Genomic DNA, 19,039 nt, shown 5'->3' with positions numbered 1-19,039 from the left:
GTTGACATTATTACAGTCAAGACACAGAACTTTTCCATCACAGGGATACCTCATGTTGCCCTTTTATAGCGTCCACCCAATTCTTTCCCACCCCAGCCCCTCCTTATTTCCTGGCAACCATGAAGCTATTATCGATTTCTATAATTTTGTCATTTCCATAATGTTCTATCAATTGAATCATACAGTATATAATTTTTGAGATTAGGAATGATATAGTATATAACCTTTTGAGATTAGCTTTTTGTCTGTCAGCAGAATTCTCTGGAAATTCTTCAAGTTTCAAGTTGTTGGTTATATCAGTATTTCATCTCTTTTTTGGCTAAGTAGTATTCCATGGTATGGATGTAGCAGAGTTCGCTTAACCATTCACCTATTGAAGGACATCTGCGCTGTTTCCAGTTTGGGGCTATTACAAATAAAGCTGCTGTCAACATTTGTGTACAGGTTTTTGTGTGAACATGAGTCTTCATTTTTTTGGAATAGTACCTAAGAAGGCAATTGCAGGCTCATATAGTAATTGCATGTTTAGATTTTAAAGAAACTACCAAACTGTTTTCCAGAGTGTCTGTAACATTTTACATTCTTGCCAGAAATGTGTGAATAATATGGAATCTCTACATCCTTGTCAGTATTTGGTGTTGCCACCTTTGTTTTATTTTAGCCATTCTGATAGGTGTGTCACAATATCTTACTGTGTTTTTAATTTGCATTTTCCTAATTGCTAATGATCCTGACCATCTTTTCATGTGCTTATTTGCCTTCTGTATCTTCTCTGGTGAAATGCCTGTTCATGCCTTTTGTCCATTTTGTAATTGGATTGTTTTGCTTGTTTACTGTTCAGTTTTGAGAATTCTTTTTTAAAATGTTTATGTACTTAACTTTGAAAGGGGGGAGAGAGAGAGAGCAAGTACGTGAATGGGGGAGCAGCAGAGATTAATGTTTATGTGTTATACCTGTTTCCATCTTTTTACTTTCAGCCTGCCTACAATTGTATATATTTTTTAATGTTTTATTTATTCTTAAGAGAGAGAGAGAGAGAGAGACAGATCATGAGCGGGTGACGGGCAGAGCAAGAGAGGAACACAAAATCTGAAGCAGGCTCCAGGCTCTGAGCTGTCAGCACAGAGCCCGATGCAGGGCTCGAATCCACAAGCCATGAGATCATGACCTGAGCTGAAGTCAGACGCCCAACCGACTGAGCCACCCAAGTGCCCCTACAATTGTATATTTGAAGTGAATTTCTTGTAGACTGCATATAGACAGCACATTTTTTAGTCCACTTTGCTAATTTTTAAATTTTTTTTAATGTTTATTTATTTTTGAGAGAGAGAGACAGAGCACGAGTGGGGAAGGGGCAGAGAGAGGAGACACAGAATCCGAAGCAGGCTCCAGTCTCTGAGCTGACAGCACAGAGCCCCATGTGGGACTTGAACTCATAAGCCGTGAGATCATGACCTGAACCAAAGTTGGATGCTCCACCGACTGAGCCACCCAGGCGCCCCAACTAATCTCTGTCTTTTAATCAGTATGTTTAGATCACTAATCTGTTAGGGTGTAAGTCTGCCACTTCATTTTTTTGTTTTTTGTTTTGTTTGTTTTGTTCTCTCTGTTTTTCATTTCTCTTTTCTCTTTCCTGCCTTCCTGTGAATTACTTGAACATTTTTTAGAATTCCATGTTGCATCATCTGTAGTATTATTAACTGTATTTCTTTGTACAGCTTCTTTTTTAGTGGTTGCTCTAGGTATTACAGAGTGCATACGTGTGTGTGTGTGTGTGTGTGTGTGTGTGTGTGTGTGTAAAACTTACTACTGTCTACATCTGTCATCATGTTACCAGTTCAAGTGAAGTATAGAAACCTTACTTCTCTTTACCTTCCCCCACTTATAATTGTCCTAAATTTTCCTGTACCTACATTTAGAACTACATCAGTGTTATAATTTTTACTTAATCCTTCAACCATAATTTAGAAAACTTGGGATGCCTGGGTGACTCAGTTGGTCAAGCATCCAACTCTTGATTTTGGCTCAGGTCATGATCTTGCAGTTTGTCAGATCAAGCCCCAAATTGGGCTCTGCACTGTCAGTGCAGATCATGACCTGAGCTTAGGAGAAGCTTGGGCTTCTCTCTCTGCCTCTCCACTGCCCATTTGTGCCTTCTCTCTCTCTCTCAAAGCAAATAAATAAACATTTAAAAAATATAAATAAAATAATTGAGAAAACTCAAAAGAAGAAGGAATTGTATTTTATTGTATTTACATAATATAAAAATGCAGGCTTATCATTTTCTTTCTTCCTTTTTGATGTTGCAGGGTACCTTTTCTATCATTTCTTTTGTTTAGAGAGCTTCCTTTAGACATTATTTTTAGAGAAGCTCTGTTGATAAATTCTCATAGTTTCCCTTTATCTGATAATGTCTCTATCCCCCCTTCATTCCCAAAAGATGTTTTTGTTGGTTATAGCATTCCAGGTTGATGATCCTTTTCATTCAGTACTTCAAAAATACTGTGCCACTCCTCTCAGGCCTCCAAGGCTTCTGGTGAGAAATCTGCTAATCTTCAACTTGTTTTCTTTCTATAAATAAAGTGTTATTTTTCTTTGACCTCCTTCAACATTTTTCCTTTGTCTTTGGTTTCAGAAGCTGGACTGTGATGTCTCTTGGGTAGATTTCTTTGGGTTTGTATTGTTTGGGGTTCACTCTGCTTTGTGAATCTGTAGGTTTATATCTTTGCCAAATTTGGTAAGTTTTCAGATATAATTTCTTTGAGTACTTTTTCAGCCCCCACCCTCTTTCTCCTCTTTCTGGGACTCCAATGACAGGAAGGTTAGAACCTTTGTTATTGTTCCACGAGTCCCTGGTGGCTTTATTCTATTATTTTTTGCCTATTTCTCTCTGTTGTTCAGATTCAGTAATTTCTGTTGTTCTGTCTTTGAGTTCACTGATCTTTCCTCTGCCTCCTCCATTCTGCTGTTGAACCTATTAGTGGAGGTTTTTGTTTCAGCTATAATATTTTTCAGTTCTAAGATTTCCGTATGATCTTTATATCTTCTGTTTTTTATTTTTTTCTGAGACTTCCCATTTTTTTCTATGAAGTATGTACATTACTGAAACATTTTATGATTTTTTAAGTTTTAATTTATATTTTTTAAAGTTTTTAATGTTTATTTTTGAGAAAGAGAGTGAGACAGAGTTTGAGCAGGGGAGGGGCAGAGAGAGAAGGAGACACAGAATCTGAAGCAGGCTCTGAGCTGTCAGCACAGAGCCCACCATGGGGCTCGAACCCATGAACTGTGAGATTATGACCTGAGCTGAAGTCGGATGCTTAACCACCTTAGCCACCCAGGCACCCCAGTTTTAATTTAAGTTGCAGTTAGTTAACATACAGTATAATATTAGTTTCAGGTGTACAATTCAGTGATTCAACACTTCAGTACAATATCCAGTGATCATCATAACAAGTGCATTCCTTAATCCCCACCACCTATTTAACCTATCCCCCTCCCTCCCCTCTGGTAACTATCAGTTCTCTATAGTTAAGAATCTCTTTCCTGGAGCACCTGGGGGGGGGGGGGCTCAGTCAGTTAAGCATCTAACTCTTGATTTCACCTGAGGTCATAATCTTACAGTTCATGAGTTCAAGCCCTGAATCAGGCTCCATGCTGACAGTGCAGAGCATGCTTGGGATTCTCTCTCTCTGTCCCTCCACTCGTTCTCTCTCTTTCTCTCTCTTTTAAAAATAAATAAACTTAAAAAAAAAAGACTCTGAAAAAAAAAGGAGAACAGATTCTTTAAAAAAAACAAAAAGAATCTTTCCTGTTTGCCTCTCATTTTTCCCCCTATGATTGATTGTTTGTTTCTTAAATTCCACAATGAATGAAATTGTATGGCATTTGTCTTTTCTGACTGACTTATTTCACTTAGCATAATACTCTCTAGCTTTATCCACATCGTTGCAAATGGCAAGATTTAATTTTTTTGATGTTTTTATTTATTTTTGAGACAGCACGAGCTAGGGAGGGACAGAGAGAGGGGGAGACAGGAACCCAAGTGGGCTCTGTGCTGACAGCAGAGAGCCTGATGCAGGGCTTGAACCCACAAGCCATGAGATCATGACTTGAGCCAAAGTCAGACGCTTAGCCAACTGAGCCACCCAGATGCCCCAAGATTTCATTCTTTTTGATGGCTGAGTAATATTCCATTGTATGTATGTATGTGTGTGTGTGTGTGTGTGTGTGTGTGTGTGTGTATATATATATATATATATACGCACACACCCCCTCTTCTTTATCCATTCATCAGTCATTGGACATTTGGGCTCTTTCCATAATTTGGCTATTGTATATAATGCTGCTATAAACATCAGGGTGCACGTATCCCTTCGAGTTAGTATTTTTGTGTTCTTTGGGTAAATACCTAGTACTGTAATTGCTGGATCATAGGATAGTTCTATTTTTAACTTTTTGAGGAACTTCCATACTGTTTTACAGACTGTCTGTACCAGTTTGCATTTCCATAAACAGAGCATGAGGGTTCCTCCCCATTCTCCATAGCCTCGCCAACACCTATTATTTCTTGTGTTGTTGATTTTAGCCAATCTTACAGGTGTGAAGTGGCATCTCATTGTAGTTTTGATATGTATTTCCCTGATGATGAGTGATGTTGAGCATTTTTCATGTGTCTGTTGGCCATCTGTATGTCTTTGGGAAAATGTCTCTTCATGTCTTCTGTCCATTTTTGTATTGGCTTATTTGTTTTGAGGGTGTTGAGTTTTACAAGTTCTTTATATATTTTGGATACTAACCCTTTATTGGATATGTCATTTGCAAATATCTTCTCCCATTCTATAGGTTGCCTTTTAGTTTTGTTTTGTTTCCTTCACTGTGCTGTGATGGTTACTTTAAAATCTTTGTCAGATATTGACATTTCTCTAACCTTGGTGCTAGCATCAATTGATTTAATTCAGTTTTGAGTTCTTCCTGGTTCTTGGTCTAATGAGTGGTTTTTTTTATTGAAACATGGACATTTTCATATTATGTTTCTGAAATTCTGGATCTCATTTAAACCTCTGTTTCAGCTGGACTTTTCTGACACTGCTATGCCAGGGAAGAGAGTATGACGTTATTACTTCTAGGTGGAAGTAGATGCTCAGGTTCCCCACTTGGCCTCCATTGATACTTAGGGTGGAGGATTCCTTGTTACTGCTGGGTGGAGATAGTATCCCACATGGTCTCCATTAACACCATGATAGAGGTGGCCTCATTATCTGCTGTGTGATGGTGAAAGTCCTGCCTCTTCATGAGTGTTTACAGACTTTGTTCCTCCTTTGTTCCACCTTCTCTGGGGGTGGAAATGTAGGTTCCACTGATATTTCAGGGGGTAGGGGAATGCCTTATTACCAGCCATTGGATATGAAAGTCTTGTCTCCCTATCTGGCCTTCTGATACTATGCAGGGTGCCTCCTTACACCCTCACAAGGGGAAAAATTTAGGCTCCCCAGTTAGCTTTTTCTGGAGTGGGTGGGGCTGGGATCACAGGCTTTTCTGTGATGTTCAGCTATATTAGAGCCGTTAATGTCTAAAGGTTTTCTGTCTTGCATTGCTGCCCTTTTTCTGGTCCTTTGTCTAGAGAGAACAGTCTTTTCTTGGGGCTTTGGTTTGTCTATGCCTGTTGGCATCTGTACCACCAACTCTGAGCTATATGAAGCAAATGAAAACCCAGAGAACTCACCACTGTATCATTCCTTGGCCCCAAGGTCTCTAACCAATCTTTCTTCTCTCTACCTTTCAGTCTCCTTATGTTTATGAATAGTGTCTTTTTTGAGTCTTATGTTTATTTTATGTCTAGGGTTTTAGTTCTACTTAGTAGAAGGAATAGGGATGAGTACATCTACTCCATCTCATAGAAGTGGAAGTTCCCTGGTTCATTTTTCTCACCATACAGAAACATAGATAATGGGGAGTGGGGAATCCCTACACTTAAATAGAAGGGACAAACCAAACCCTCGTAGCTGACATCAGAGTCACAAAGAGTCACAAAGGCATGTTGCATAACCAGGAAGAAGCCCAGAAGAAATCAGCCTCTATTCTTTTACAAGGGAAGCTAAGGTGGTCCAAACTACTGAGCTACATTTTCTAGGAGTTTGCTCCTCAGAGTATAGTCCATGGACCAGCAGCATCAACATCCCCTGGGAGCTTATGAGTAGTGTAGAATCTTGTGCCCCATCCCAGACCAAATGAGTCAGAATCTACATTTTAACAGTATTCCCATGTGACTTGTATGCACTTTAAAGATTGAGAAACACTGCTTACTCATTTGTCGGTATCATCTTAACATCTCACATTTGATCTTTTAGTTCAACTGAAAGAATTACTACTTCTGCCAATCTTAAAATAGTTTATAAACAAGACTTGGGATCTAAAGTAAATGAAAGGTAAAGCTTCATTGTCTGATAGAATTTAGAAGTGAAATTAATGATCTTTGAAAAAGGTTATTTATTCCATTAATTTGTAAACTGAAGCATTGAAAGATTAAATATCTAACACAAGCTCATACAACTATGTAACAGCAAAGCTGAGAATTGAACCCAGTGCACTTCCTTCATAGCACAATGGTCCTTGGGTTTTCCTTCATCTAAATCTTTCTTCTTCCAAGCTTCACATCTCCTTGAAACTGGAATTGAGGTTCAGGCAAATATATCTTTGATTCAGGCTTTGATATTGTGTCTCTTCTGGATTTCTGTAGTTGGTTTCCTAAGTGGTCTGTAACTCTTTCTTCTCTTCTCCAGTTTTACCTGTTCATCTCTATTAAATGTATCTCCCTAAAACACAAACTTTATCAGTCCTTTTCCCCCAAATCTCTTTTTCCCTCTAGATTTCTAAAAGCTCTGCATTTTCTAAATCCTTACCCTCACTCTAAAGGCTACCTCTAATTTCATCCACCACCACCACCCCCCCCAAAAAAGACAGTGTTTTCCCACACACAAATGTAGGCAATATTCTCCTTATTATCAATCTTTACCTCTTCTCCCTCTTCCTCTTAGAACAAAGCAAGATCTTTCCTCAAGATATGTCTGTCACTAATTGTTTTTGTGGAGGTCTCATCTTCTCCCATTCCGTTTTTCTCATCAGAAGAAGGAACTAAATTACCTGAATCCTTGCTTCCTTTGTACTTGTTACACACCATCTTCTTGCTGCTTCTCTTCACTTGTAATCTGTGTCTTCTATCTTTTAGTTATCAGTGTTGTCATGAACTAGCACTTTCTGAGCCAGTTTTTCCTTCCTTGGTAACTTCAGTTTATTATCCTAAGTGACTTTGGCATCCCTGTTATCTATTCATCCACTTCACAGTTTTTTGCCCTTCTTTAGCCTCTGTCTGTACCCCATATAAGCTCCACTTCCAAGATTGTTAACTCAAAGTTTTTCGAGTTACTATAATCTCTCCTACTTCTCCATACTTGTTCTTTGCTATCACTTATACTTCAAATAACTCAACCCTTCCCATTCTCTTATAGTCCAGTCTAGCCACATTCCTTTTTTTCCGTTTCCTTTTCTTTCTTTCTTTCTTTCTTTCTTTCTTTCTTTCTTTCTTTCTTTCATTTGGTTATACCTCCCGTTTAATTTTTTTCTAGCCTAATGACCCACCAATATCAGTTCTTCTCCTGATATTAAGAAGCAGAATCACTAGAGAAAAGCACAAAACTAATACAAATTTATGTTGAGTTTTTTTTAAAACGTTTATTTATTTTTGAGACAGAGAGAGACAGAGCATGAACGGGGGAAGGTCAGAGAGAGGGAGACACAGAATCCGAAACAGGCTCCAGGCTCCAAGCTGTCAGCACAGAGCCTGACATGGGGCTCGAACTCACGGACCGTGAGATCATGACCTGAGCCGAAGTCGGCCGCTCAACCGACTGAGCCACCCAGGCGCCCCTATGTTGAGTTTTAAATGGGTTCTTAACACTCCTCAGAATTCTTGCACTCAAGTTTTTTCCAAACTCAAGTAAAATGTCTGCTTCAGGTTTTTTCTGCCTTTCCTACTTTCATAAAAACTTAGAACTACTTCACAATGACCCCAGCAGATGGCCTCATTGTATCTTTCTAATTGAGAAGATCAAGGGCATCAAGTGTGAGTTCCTCCATTGCCCCATGTCTCAAACATAATGTTTTGCCACTGTACCTCTTTACTCATCTTAACCTTTTTCTCAAAAGAAGAGAGATTCCCTCAACCTTAAACTGTTAGTTCAATCTCCTTATACTTCTTGAAGTACCTTAATATCTCTCCATTATTTTCAGTCTCTGTCTTTCTACGTATCTTCCCTTTCTACTCTAAAAAAAGGCATAGGTCTCCAACAAAATACCATGTTCCTGGATGGCTTAATAGGGATCAGTTTCCCTAAATTCAATCAAAATAAAAATCTCAATAAGATTTCTTAATAGGATTTTTTTAGTGAAACTTGATAATTCTAAAATTCTTTCCCCAAAGGAAATAAGCCACAATAGCTAATACATCTTTGCAAAAGAACAAGGCAAGATTTGTCCTATCAAATATAAAAATTATAAAGTGTTATTAATTTTAAGAATATGGTATTAGTTTATGGCACCTGGGTGGCTCAGTGGTTAAGCATCTGACTTCAGCTCACATCATGATCTCATGGTTCAAGAGTTTGAGTCCCACACCGGGTGAGCTCAAGCTGTTCTTCAGGTGAACACGAGCCCTGCTTCAGGTAAGCCCCACTTCTCTCTCCCTCTCTCTCTGCCTCTTACTCACTTGCGCCCTCTCTCTCTCTGTCAAAAAAAAAAGTATGATTTTCGCTTAAATGAAATCATAAATAGTAATAGGAGAGGATAGAACCCAGAAAAAGACCACATACCTATGAGAATTTAGTATGGAATGAAGGAGGTATATTAAATCACTGAGAGGATGATCTATTTAAAACATGACATTAGGACAATTTAAAAAGTAAAGTTAAATCCTTACCTGTAAACTGAGAGGCATTATAACACAGTGGTTGAGCACAGACTTTGGAGCCAGACTGCCCATCTTAAAATCTGGCTATACCATTTATTAGCTGTATGTGAGTTCTGTTACCTAACTCTCTGTGCCTCTGTCTCCTCATCTGTAATATTACAGTGTTGTTAGTAGTATTAAATAATACATGTAAAGTACTTAGGTGTCTAGCACATAATAAGTAGTATATAAGTGGTAAGTATTCACACTGTTTTTACCTCATACCATGTACCAAAATGACCACCAAAAGAAAGAAAGAATATCCAGATGGATTAAGAAACTAAACATAAAATCAAAGCTGTAAAGGTATGAGGAAAAATATAGGAAAGTACTTTTTTTAACTCTGGGGTGGAGAGGACCCATCCAGAAGCTGGTACAGAATAAAAATAGATTCAGTTACATAAAATTAATAAATGACCCAAGATACCATAGAAAACTTTAAAATAAGCCACAGACTTGGATAAAATATTTGTAACATTTTTATTTTTATTTTTTTTAGTACAGTTGACACATAATATTGTTAGTTTCAGGTGTACAACTTAGTGATTTGACAAGTGTATACATTATGCTATGTTCAACACAAGTGTAGATACCATCTGTTCCATTATATCACTATTACAATATCATTGCCTGTATTCCTTATGCTGTGCTTTTTATTCCCGTGAATCATTCATTCCATAACTGGAAGCCTTTATCTCTCTCTCCCCTTGATCTATTTTGCCCAACCCCCCACCTCCCTCCCCTCTGGCAATAATCAGTTAGTTCTCTGCATTTATAGGTCTGATTATGCTTTTTGTTTGTTTATTCATTTATTTTTGGGTTTTTTTTTTTTTAGATTCCACTTATGAGTAGAATCATATGGTGTTTGTCTTTTTCAGTCTGACTTATTTCACTTAGCGTAATACCTTCCAGGTTCATCCATCCATGTTGTCTTAAGTGGCACAATCTCATCCTTTTTATTGCTATGTAATATTCCACTGTGTGTGTTTGTGTGTGTATGTGTGTGTGTGTGCGTGTGTGTACCACATTTTCCTTACCCATTCATCTGTCAGACATTTATGTTGCTTTATACTTGGCTATAATGCTGCAGTAAAACATAGGGGTGTATATATATATATTTTTTAATTAGTATTCTTGTTTTCTTTGGGTAAAATACTCACATTATGGAATTATTGGATCATATGGTATTTCTATTTTTAATTTTTTGAGGGATCTCTATACTGTTTTCCACAATGGCTGCACCAGTTTGCATTCCTACCAAGAATGCATGAGGGTTCTTATTTTTTCACATCCTTGCCAACACTTGCTATAACTTGTCATTTTGATTTTAGCCATTCTAACTGGTATAAGGTGATATGGCTTTGATTTGCATTTCCCTGATGATTAGTAATGTTGAACATCTTTTCATGTGTCTGTTGGCCATCTGTATGTCTCCTTTGGAAAATGTCTACTCAGGTCCCTTTTTTTAATGTTTATTTATTCTTGAGAGAGAGGGGGAGACCAAAGTTCCAAAGCAGGCTCCGTGCTGATAGTAGAGAGCCTGATGCGGGGCTCGAACTCACGAACCATGAGCTCATGACCCAAGTTGAAGTCAGACACTTAACTTGTTGAGCCACCCAGGCACCCCCTCTGTCCACTTTTTAATTGGATTGTTTGTTTTGGGGGGGTTGAGTTGTGTACGTTTTTAATATATTTTGGATATTAACACCTTATCAGATAAATGATTTGCAATATCCCCCCCCCCCATTCAGTAGGTTCTTTTTGTTTTGTTGATGGTTTTCTTTGCTGTGCAAAAGCTTTTTATTTATAAGTAGTCCCAATAATTTATTTTTGCTTTTGTTTCCCTTGCCTTTGGAAACATCTAGAAAAATGTCGCTATGGCCAGTGTCAGAGAAGGTACTGCCTGTGTTCTCTTCTAGGATTTTTATGGTTTCAGGCTTACATTTAGGTCTTTAATCCATTTTGAGTTTATTTTTGTGTATGGTGTTAAAAAGCGGTCCATTTTCATTCTTTTACATGTGACTGTCCAGTTTTCCCAGCACCATTTATTGAAAATGCTGTCTTTTCCCCATTGTATATTCTTACCTCCTTTGTCATAGATTAATTGACTATATAATCATGGGTCTATTTCTGGGGTCTCTTTTCTGCTCCATTGATCTATGTATCCATTTTTGAGTTAAAAATCAATAAGAAAAAGGTTACCTACACTAGAAAAAACGGGCAAAAGCTGTGACCAGGTAAGCTACAAAAGAAGACATGCAATTGCCTAATAAAACACATGCAAAAGTTGTTCAACCACACAATTAATCAAGGAAATCTGTATAAACAAAAATACATTTCATTGATAAATCAGGTGAAAATGGAGAGATTTTTCTCTAAATTAGAGCGTGTGTTTGGGATAATGTTAAAAATATATAAGGTCAAAGGAGCACTCAATCAAGAGTAAGTGCCCCTGGCCTCTACTCTCATCTGTGCCACAGACACACTGTGTGGCCTTAGGCAGATGGCACTGCCTCTCTTGGCGTCAGTTTCTTTACCAGTAACAAAAGGTTTCTAGAGACTTCTACTTCTGGAATATCTAAATCTATGAGAATCTAAATGGATATGTTCCCCAGAAAAACAGCCATATTGGTGAAAATTATAGGAAAAACAGCTATTTAAAGTCTTTGGAAATTTTTTTAAGAGCATATAGAAGATGAAGAAGGATCCATTCAAGAAAATCTACTAAATCTTGATAAGAACCTTGAGAGTCCATAGTACTGGAGCCATGACCTACTCCCTCCCTGTCCTACCCCCAGCTCAGCATTGCATTAGCAAGCTCCACCCCAGGAAAGTGTGGCCAAGGAAACAATGCTCTCACTTTCCTCAGTCTCCCAGTCAAGGGATATGGTGTCCCACAAAGAACAGCAGGCTGCCAGGACTTACTATCCCACCTTCAGCTCCAGGCTGCAAAAGCTCAATTTTGAGCAAGTATGGCCAAAAGAATGAGGCCTCCCTTCCTTTACCCAACCCCACTTGTGGGGCAAAGGACCTACCTTAGGCAAGTCAGACCACTGGAGCCCTTGCCTCAGCTAACTCTTAGGGCAGAGGTTCCACACCCAAAGAGGCAAGCCAAAAACACTAGAAACTACCACCTTACCCAGTAACCTCTAAAAGCAGATGTATCACTCAGAAAAAAAGGGTCCACTGTCCCCCCTCAAAGCTCTGGAGCAGGGGCTTAGAGATTTTTCCCAAGGGGAAGGGCAATCTATGAGAACAGAGTCTGTGTCCTCTGAGAAGCAATGTAAGAAGCTTCACATGTGAGGGAAACAGACTTTGCCATAAAAAGGAATTAATTATTGCCACATGCTGCAACATGGATGGATCTGGAAAGCATTATGCTAAGTGAAATATGCTGGTTATAAAGGAGTACATATACTGTGTGACTCCGTTTATCTGAAATGTCCAGAATAGGCCAATCTGTAAGAGAGAGAAATTAGATTACTGGTTGCCCAGAGATGTAGGGTGGGTATGGGGGGAAATGGAGAGTGACTGCTAATGGCACAGGGTTTCCTTTAAAGGGGATAAAAATTAATTGTGGTGATGATTACAGAACTCTGTGAATATAAAAACCACTGAATTGTATACTTTAAGTAGGTAAATTTTATGGTATGTGAATTATATCTCAATAAAACTGATGTACACAATTATCACTTCAGGAACACTGAGGAGAGCCTATAAATGTAGGCATTCGTGTTCCAGAACACCTACAGTTTTATTAGAGATATTCACGACGGCCGTATTTATTATGATGTTAAAGATAGAAAAAACTGGCTTCGATCATGAGCCCCAGAAAGTCCTAAGAGCAAACACCTCTATTTGCCATCAGTGACTTGTATTTCACATAGGCCAGTCCATGTCACTCTGGAGTGAGTAGCTGCACTGATGCATTACTTTACTGAAGATTAATGATTCTCCTGAGCAACACTGGACATGAGGGCAGCTAATACAAATGAAAATAAAACTCCTGCAGTGTTCCCTAACTCATTGAATGGCGCCATCATTCTTCCAGTTGCCCAAGCCAGGCATCTAGGAATCATCCCCCATTTCTAATATATCACCAAGTCTTGTCAATTCTGCCTCCTAAATATCTCAAATTCATTCACCTCCCATATTCCACTGTCCCAAACCTAGTTCAAGTTATCATCTTTTTTTTTTAACTTTTTTAAATGTTTATTTATTCTTGAGGGAGAGAGAGACAGAGTGTGAGCGGGGGAGGGGCAGAGAGAGGGAGACAGAATCCGAAGCAGGCTCCAGGCTCTGAGCTGTCAGCACAGAGCCCGACGCGGGGTTCGAACTCATGAGCCGTGAGATCATGGCCTGAGATGAAGTCGGACATTCAACCGCCTGAGCCACCCAGGAACCCCACAAGTTATCATCTTTTACCTCAGCTACTGTAGGAAACTTTTAGCTGGTTTCCTTGCATCTCTTGCTTTCATTTATACCTTTCTCCATCCAGCAACCAGAATGATCTTTTAAATTTTCAAATATGTGACCTTGCTTAATCTTCTGTGGTTTCCCATTGCTTTTAAAGACCGAAATTCTAGGGGTGCCTGGATGGTTCTGTTGGTTGAGTGTCAGCTCAGGTCATTATCTCATGGTCTGTGGGTTCAAGCCCTGTATTGGGCTCTGTGCTGACGGTTCAGAGCCTGGAGCCTGCTTCAGATTCTGTGTCTCCCTCCCTCTCTGCCCCTCCCCTACTCATGCTCTGTCTCTCTGTCAAAAATAAGGAAACATTTTTAAAAAATTTTAAAAACTGCTTCTTGACACACTTCTCTGAAAATTAGGGGTAGGTGTTGGTGAGATAATCGACAGAGGACAGCACCAAGAGAAGCCCCAGACAGTATAGAGGCTTTTCTCCTGCTTAGACGAGACCAGGAATGAGTCCAAGCAGGCCTCAGAGCTTTTTCAATTTATGTGTCCCTTCATGAAGTCGTCTTGCCTTATGTACAGCTGACAAACTTTTAAGATGCTCTCCTCCTACCTTCAAGGAATACAGGATTGTTCATGGAGGCTGTGGCTCCTTCTTCGCGTTAGCAGAGCACCCATTGTTTGCTTAATAATAATGGGGTACAGCACTGATACAGTCAGTGCTACAATGACTGTGACAGTAATAACTATAAACCCACTGTTCTTGGATTTCAGGAAGACTACCCAGAATCAGAGACTCTCTGGCTGATGGTCAAGTCCTGGAATATTGGGATATATATGTACGGTGGGAAGAAGTATGTATCTGCAGAAAAATGGTGTGACCTTTCACTGCATTTTCTTGACCACCTTGGCTCCCTCAAGAGAAACTATGAAACTCAGGTGAGGAGGGAGAGAGTAGGGGTGGATGATATGACTCGGGGAGCAGAGAGGTTCTATCTGGGCACTCAGTAAAGACTCAGTCCTACCTTCCTTGTCTGGGAAAGAATCATGATCATTGTTCCTCACAGTGGTTCCATAGAACAGCAAGAGTTAGGGGACTGTAAACAGTAATGTTTTAGAGTGGAAACCAGGAAGGGCGATGAACAGAGGGGAACTTAAGGATAGCAAATGGAATCTAAATAAGAAGAATGCCGAGATAGGGGCGCCTAGGTGGCTCAGTGGGTTGAGTGTCTGACTTTGGCTCAAGTCATGATCTCACGGGTTCGTGTGTTTAAGCCCCACATCAAGCTCTGCGCTGACAGCATGGAGGCTGCTTCGGATCCTCTGTCCCCTTCTCTCTCTGCCCCTCCCCCACTTGGGCATGTGTGTTCTCTCTCTCATTTCCCCCACCTCTTCCTCAAAAATAAACATTAAAAAAATTAGAAGAATGCCAAGACAGAGCTCAGGAAAGATGCATCACTGTCAATGCCAGTGCAAGTAGGGAAGGACTGAGCACCATGCAAAAGATCACTGTTTACGAAAGTATTTTCTCTAGAAACTAGTTGCAGACTTTTAGGCCATTAGCTAACCAGGAGAAGCTTGGTGGGGAAAAAAAAGTCTTGCTACCAAATAAGGGCAGGGGATATTTTATGTTTTAAGTACCACCTCCCTTACAATAGCTGCCTGTCCCTAGCAAATGGACCTGGTGCTATGGGGTCCTTCTTCCCTAAGAGAGTACTATATTTTTTCCCCAAAGTGGTTCCTCAGAACTCAGAAGGTCAAGGTTAGACTTCCGTGCTATCACCTTGCATCTCTCAGGAAATCTATTTGCTGTTCTCTTTCCTAGATGAATACTCTGTATGGCGAGCTGGTGGAAGCATTAAGCAAAAGCAAGGGCTCAGTTTTCAACGAAGAGTGAGAAGAGCTGGAATAAGGCATCTAAGCAGACAAGCTGACATCTACTTGAAGATGTTGAATACCTAAATTCTTGCCAGACTTTATCTTGAGTTCTTGTTTCTGTTTTGTCAAACCCTGTTTTCTTGTTGTTACATGAAATTTTCTGAATTAAAGCATTTTGACTTTTACTGCTGTGGCCAGCTCATTTCTGGGGGACAAATTTTCCAAAGTGCCAAGGATGTTATTATATATTGAAATAGCCATATGAGAGTAAGAGTATTCATGGCCCATGTGAGCAAAAACATTCTAGTCCAACACAAGTTGCATTCTATTCCAGAAGTGCTTGAATTCCCACTACCTGAAGGTAACAGAGAACCACGGACTATTCAATAGAAGAACCTTAGTCGTCACTGGGCCCTGAATTGATCAGATTCATAAACTTGCTCTATGACACCCTTGAGAATGGGTCATCCAGCCTCTATCAGAGCATATCGTATGACAGGAACGCCCAAGATAGCTCAGTCCACCTTTTTTGCTGATAGGGAGACAGAAATTTGTCTCCCTATAACAAGTCTGCTTTCTCTGCCCCAGATACACTTTGGAGAACTGAAGACAGAAGTCAGTCTCCTCCCTGTCTTCCTGGCTTTTTCTTCTTCTGCTTGAACATTCCCAGACCCCTCCACTGTTCCTCATATGATACGGGCTCGTACCTTCCAAGAGCCACATCCCACATTCCAGTAAGGTCTGACCCACACAGAATTCAGCAGCCTCATTCTGGCAGGACTTGAATTAGTGTACTATAAGATCACATTGGCTGATCTGTTACCCCTTAATATCTCAGTGCATATTTCGTAAAAACAAGGAGACTCTCATACAGGACCACAGTTAATCCATCAAAATTAAGAAATTAACAAGGATGCAATTCTACAGACCTCATTCAAATTTCACCAGTTGTCCTAATAAAGCCCTCCCTAAGTTTAGAATCATAAGTTGCATTTAGGGTCATGTCTCTTTCATCTCCTACAAATGGAAATAGGTTCTCAGTCTTTCCTTGCTTTTCATGACCTTGACATTTTTAAAGAGTACAGGCTAATTACTTTGTCGCATGAACTGCAGCCAGGGTCTGTTTGATGTTTCCTAATGATTAGATTCCATTTACGTATTTTGGGAAGGCCTGCAACAAGATTGGTATGTTCTTCCTGGTGCATTGTACCAACAGGCACACAATGTCAATTTGTCCCATCACTGGTTAAGGTTAAGATGGCATCGACCAGGTACTTAGTAATTAAAAAGTAATTATGAAGTGCTTTGTGGAAGATAATTTGAGACCAGATTTTCCATTCCTCATTAAGCTTCCACTTACTAGTTTTAGCATCCATTGATGATTCTTGCCTGAATCCATTTTTACTGTGATGGTTGCTAAATGTTGATTTTTTAATTTCCATCATTCCCACTTCATTTATTAGTTGGCATCTGTTAGGTGGAACATTTTCTTCTCCCCCATTTATTTATTCATATTTTTAAAACAATTTTTTGTAAGTAGGCTCCACACTCAATGCAGGCTGGAACTCACAACCCTGAGATCAAGACCTCAGCTGAGATTAAGAGTGGGACACTTAACTGACAGAGCCATCCAGGTGCCCCTAAAAATGTTTAAATACAGACTGATGGATTTCTGGTTTACTCAGTGAGTTATAATCCACTATATCTTTGTTTTTTAAGAAACTGTTTCTTTTCTGTCCACCTATTTCCATTTCATTTGCCTTTGTGGAAGAGTAGCTTAAGGCCACTCAGTGGTTGTTCCTCCCCATTCAGTGGTCTGAGCCATGGGAGCTGCGGACCAGTCTTCAGCAGAGAACCACTGAATAGGCACAGAGGGAACCTGCATGCCTTCAGACCAGTCTGTGACTTCAGGTTAAGTAGCAGTGGATTCAGGAGCTGGAGCAGTCCATTCACCCTGATATTCCACCTTGGTCACAGCCTTTTCAGCAGCGGCCTGCTCTTCCTTCTCAATCTCTTCAGGATCTCTGTAGAGGTAGAGATCAGGCATGACCTCCCATTGGTGTTCGCAGGAAATGGTGCCAGGCATGTGCAGAACTTCTAGATCATCATTTTGCTCAAAGCTGGCTCCTATGCCCTTTTGACATGTCCCTATCAGTTTTTGAACACTTCCTTTCTTTGGGACACAGTAAGATGTTCCAGGCTCATGTTATAGTTTCCCTGTCCCAGCACTGGAATCAGTAATTTCTCCAAGAATCTCTGGTTCCTTTTTAATTGAATGGTAGCTAGTGCCCAAGATCTGAGGCACTCATTACCGGACACCATTGTTTCTAGGTCCTCTCAGTGGACAGAGCTAGGAAATAGTAGCCAGAGATATTTTTTTAAGGTTACTTATTTATTTTGAGAGAAAGAGAGAGGCAGGGAGGGGCAGAGAGAGAGGAAGAGAGAGAGAATCTAAGCAGGCTCCACACTGTCAGCACAGAGCCCGATGCAGGGCTCATACTCACCAACCATGAGATCATGACCTGAGCCAAAATCAAGTCTAGTGCTTAACCGACTGGGCCACCAAGGCACCCCCAGAGACCTTTTTTTATGTAATCTGCACAGCCAATGTGGTCAAACTCATAACCTCAAGATAAAGGGTCACATACTCTCCCAGCCAGCCCGCCCCCCAGTGCTAGGAAATAAAATGTGTGTATGTGTATGTACATCTACACATGTACATGCATATCTATAGACAGATATAGATAAAGTTGACCCTAGATAGGGATGCCAATCTCTGCATAGTCAAAAATGCACATACAATTTTTGACTCCTCAAAACCTAACTACAAATAGCCTACTGTTGACTGGAAGCCTTACCAATAACAGAAACAGTCGACCAACATATAATGTGTATGTGTATTATACACTGCATTCTTAAAGTAAGCTAGAGAAAAGAAAAATTTATTAAGAAAATCATAGGGAAAATACATTCACAGTACTGTATCGACAAAAAAAAAGCCTATGTGTACATACGTATGTTAAAACTGAGTTCATACCGATACCTCCATTTCCAATCCAACACGAGACTGTTCTAGCCATCTTCCCCTTCCGTATTTGCAACTGTCTCTTCCAACAGTGAGAAACCTGGCTCCTGTGACTTCCAAATAACCACTTACTGGCTCAATCTCCCTGTTTGAGAACACTCTCCCAGCCATGCGGCTGTCTCCTCAGTCCTAACCCCACCATCCTGGCCTGTGAGGGCTGCCCCTTTGGCAAGCCCTGGAAAACACACTGACCAAGTCATCAGCCAAGCCCCCATGCCTCTCTAGGAAGCAAGTTGAGCCCTTAGCTGAGTCCCCATCAAGGTAAAGGGCAAAGGACCCCATTCGCATTTATTTATTTATTTATTTATTTATTTTTTTTAATATATGAAATTTATTGTCAAATTGGTTTCCATACCCCATTCGCATTTAAACAGGCATTTCTTATTGTCGACTCACTGGACTTACTGTTGACTCTCCCCGGCCTTCACCTTAGTTTATTCGTACTTAGCTTTGAGAAGTCAGCTCAAAGGCAAGTTCCTCAGAGAAAACTTCCCTGCCTGGGTCAGGTTCCTCTGTCATATGTCTCCTAGCACTCAGTTGTTATTCATCATAATTTGTCAATATATGTTTGTTCGTGGACTAGTTTGATTAATATGAGTCTCTCCCAATAGTGTTTAAGTTCCGTAAGGGCAGACAGTATGTTTTCCTCACCAGAGTATATC

At 39.9% G+C, this 19,039-nt stretch overlaps 1 protein-coding gene across 4 annotated transcripts in view; it reads left to right on the top strand.

Moving 5' to 3' along the window:
* Window positions 1-15,477, top strand: part of TEX11 (testis expressed 11) — a 238,893-nt gene extending 223,416 nt beyond the window's left edge. For all 4 annotated transcript variants that reach the window (XM_007097574.3, XM_042974295.1, XM_042974293.1 and 1 more), the window contains 2 exons: window positions 14,189-14,353; window positions 15,240-15,477. In XM_007097574.3, coding sequence (XP_007097636.2) covers window positions 14,189-14,353; window positions 15,240-15,311 — 237 coding nt within the window. In that variant the 3' untranslated portion in view covers window positions 15,312-15,477. The remainder of the gene's footprint in view (window positions 1-14,188; window positions 14,354-15,239) is intronic.
* The last annotated feature ends 3,562 nt before the right edge of the window (window positions 15,478-19,039 follow it).

Source organism: Panthera tigris, chromosome X (assembly GCF_018350195.1).
Source record: "Panthera tigris isolate Pti1 chromosome X, P.tigris_Pti1_mat1.1, whole genome shotgun sequence".
Classification (NCBI taxonomy): Eukaryota; Metazoa; Chordata; class Mammalia; order Carnivora; family Felidae; genus Panthera; species Panthera tigris.
This window is presented reverse-complemented; position numbering and strand designations above follow the sequence as displayed.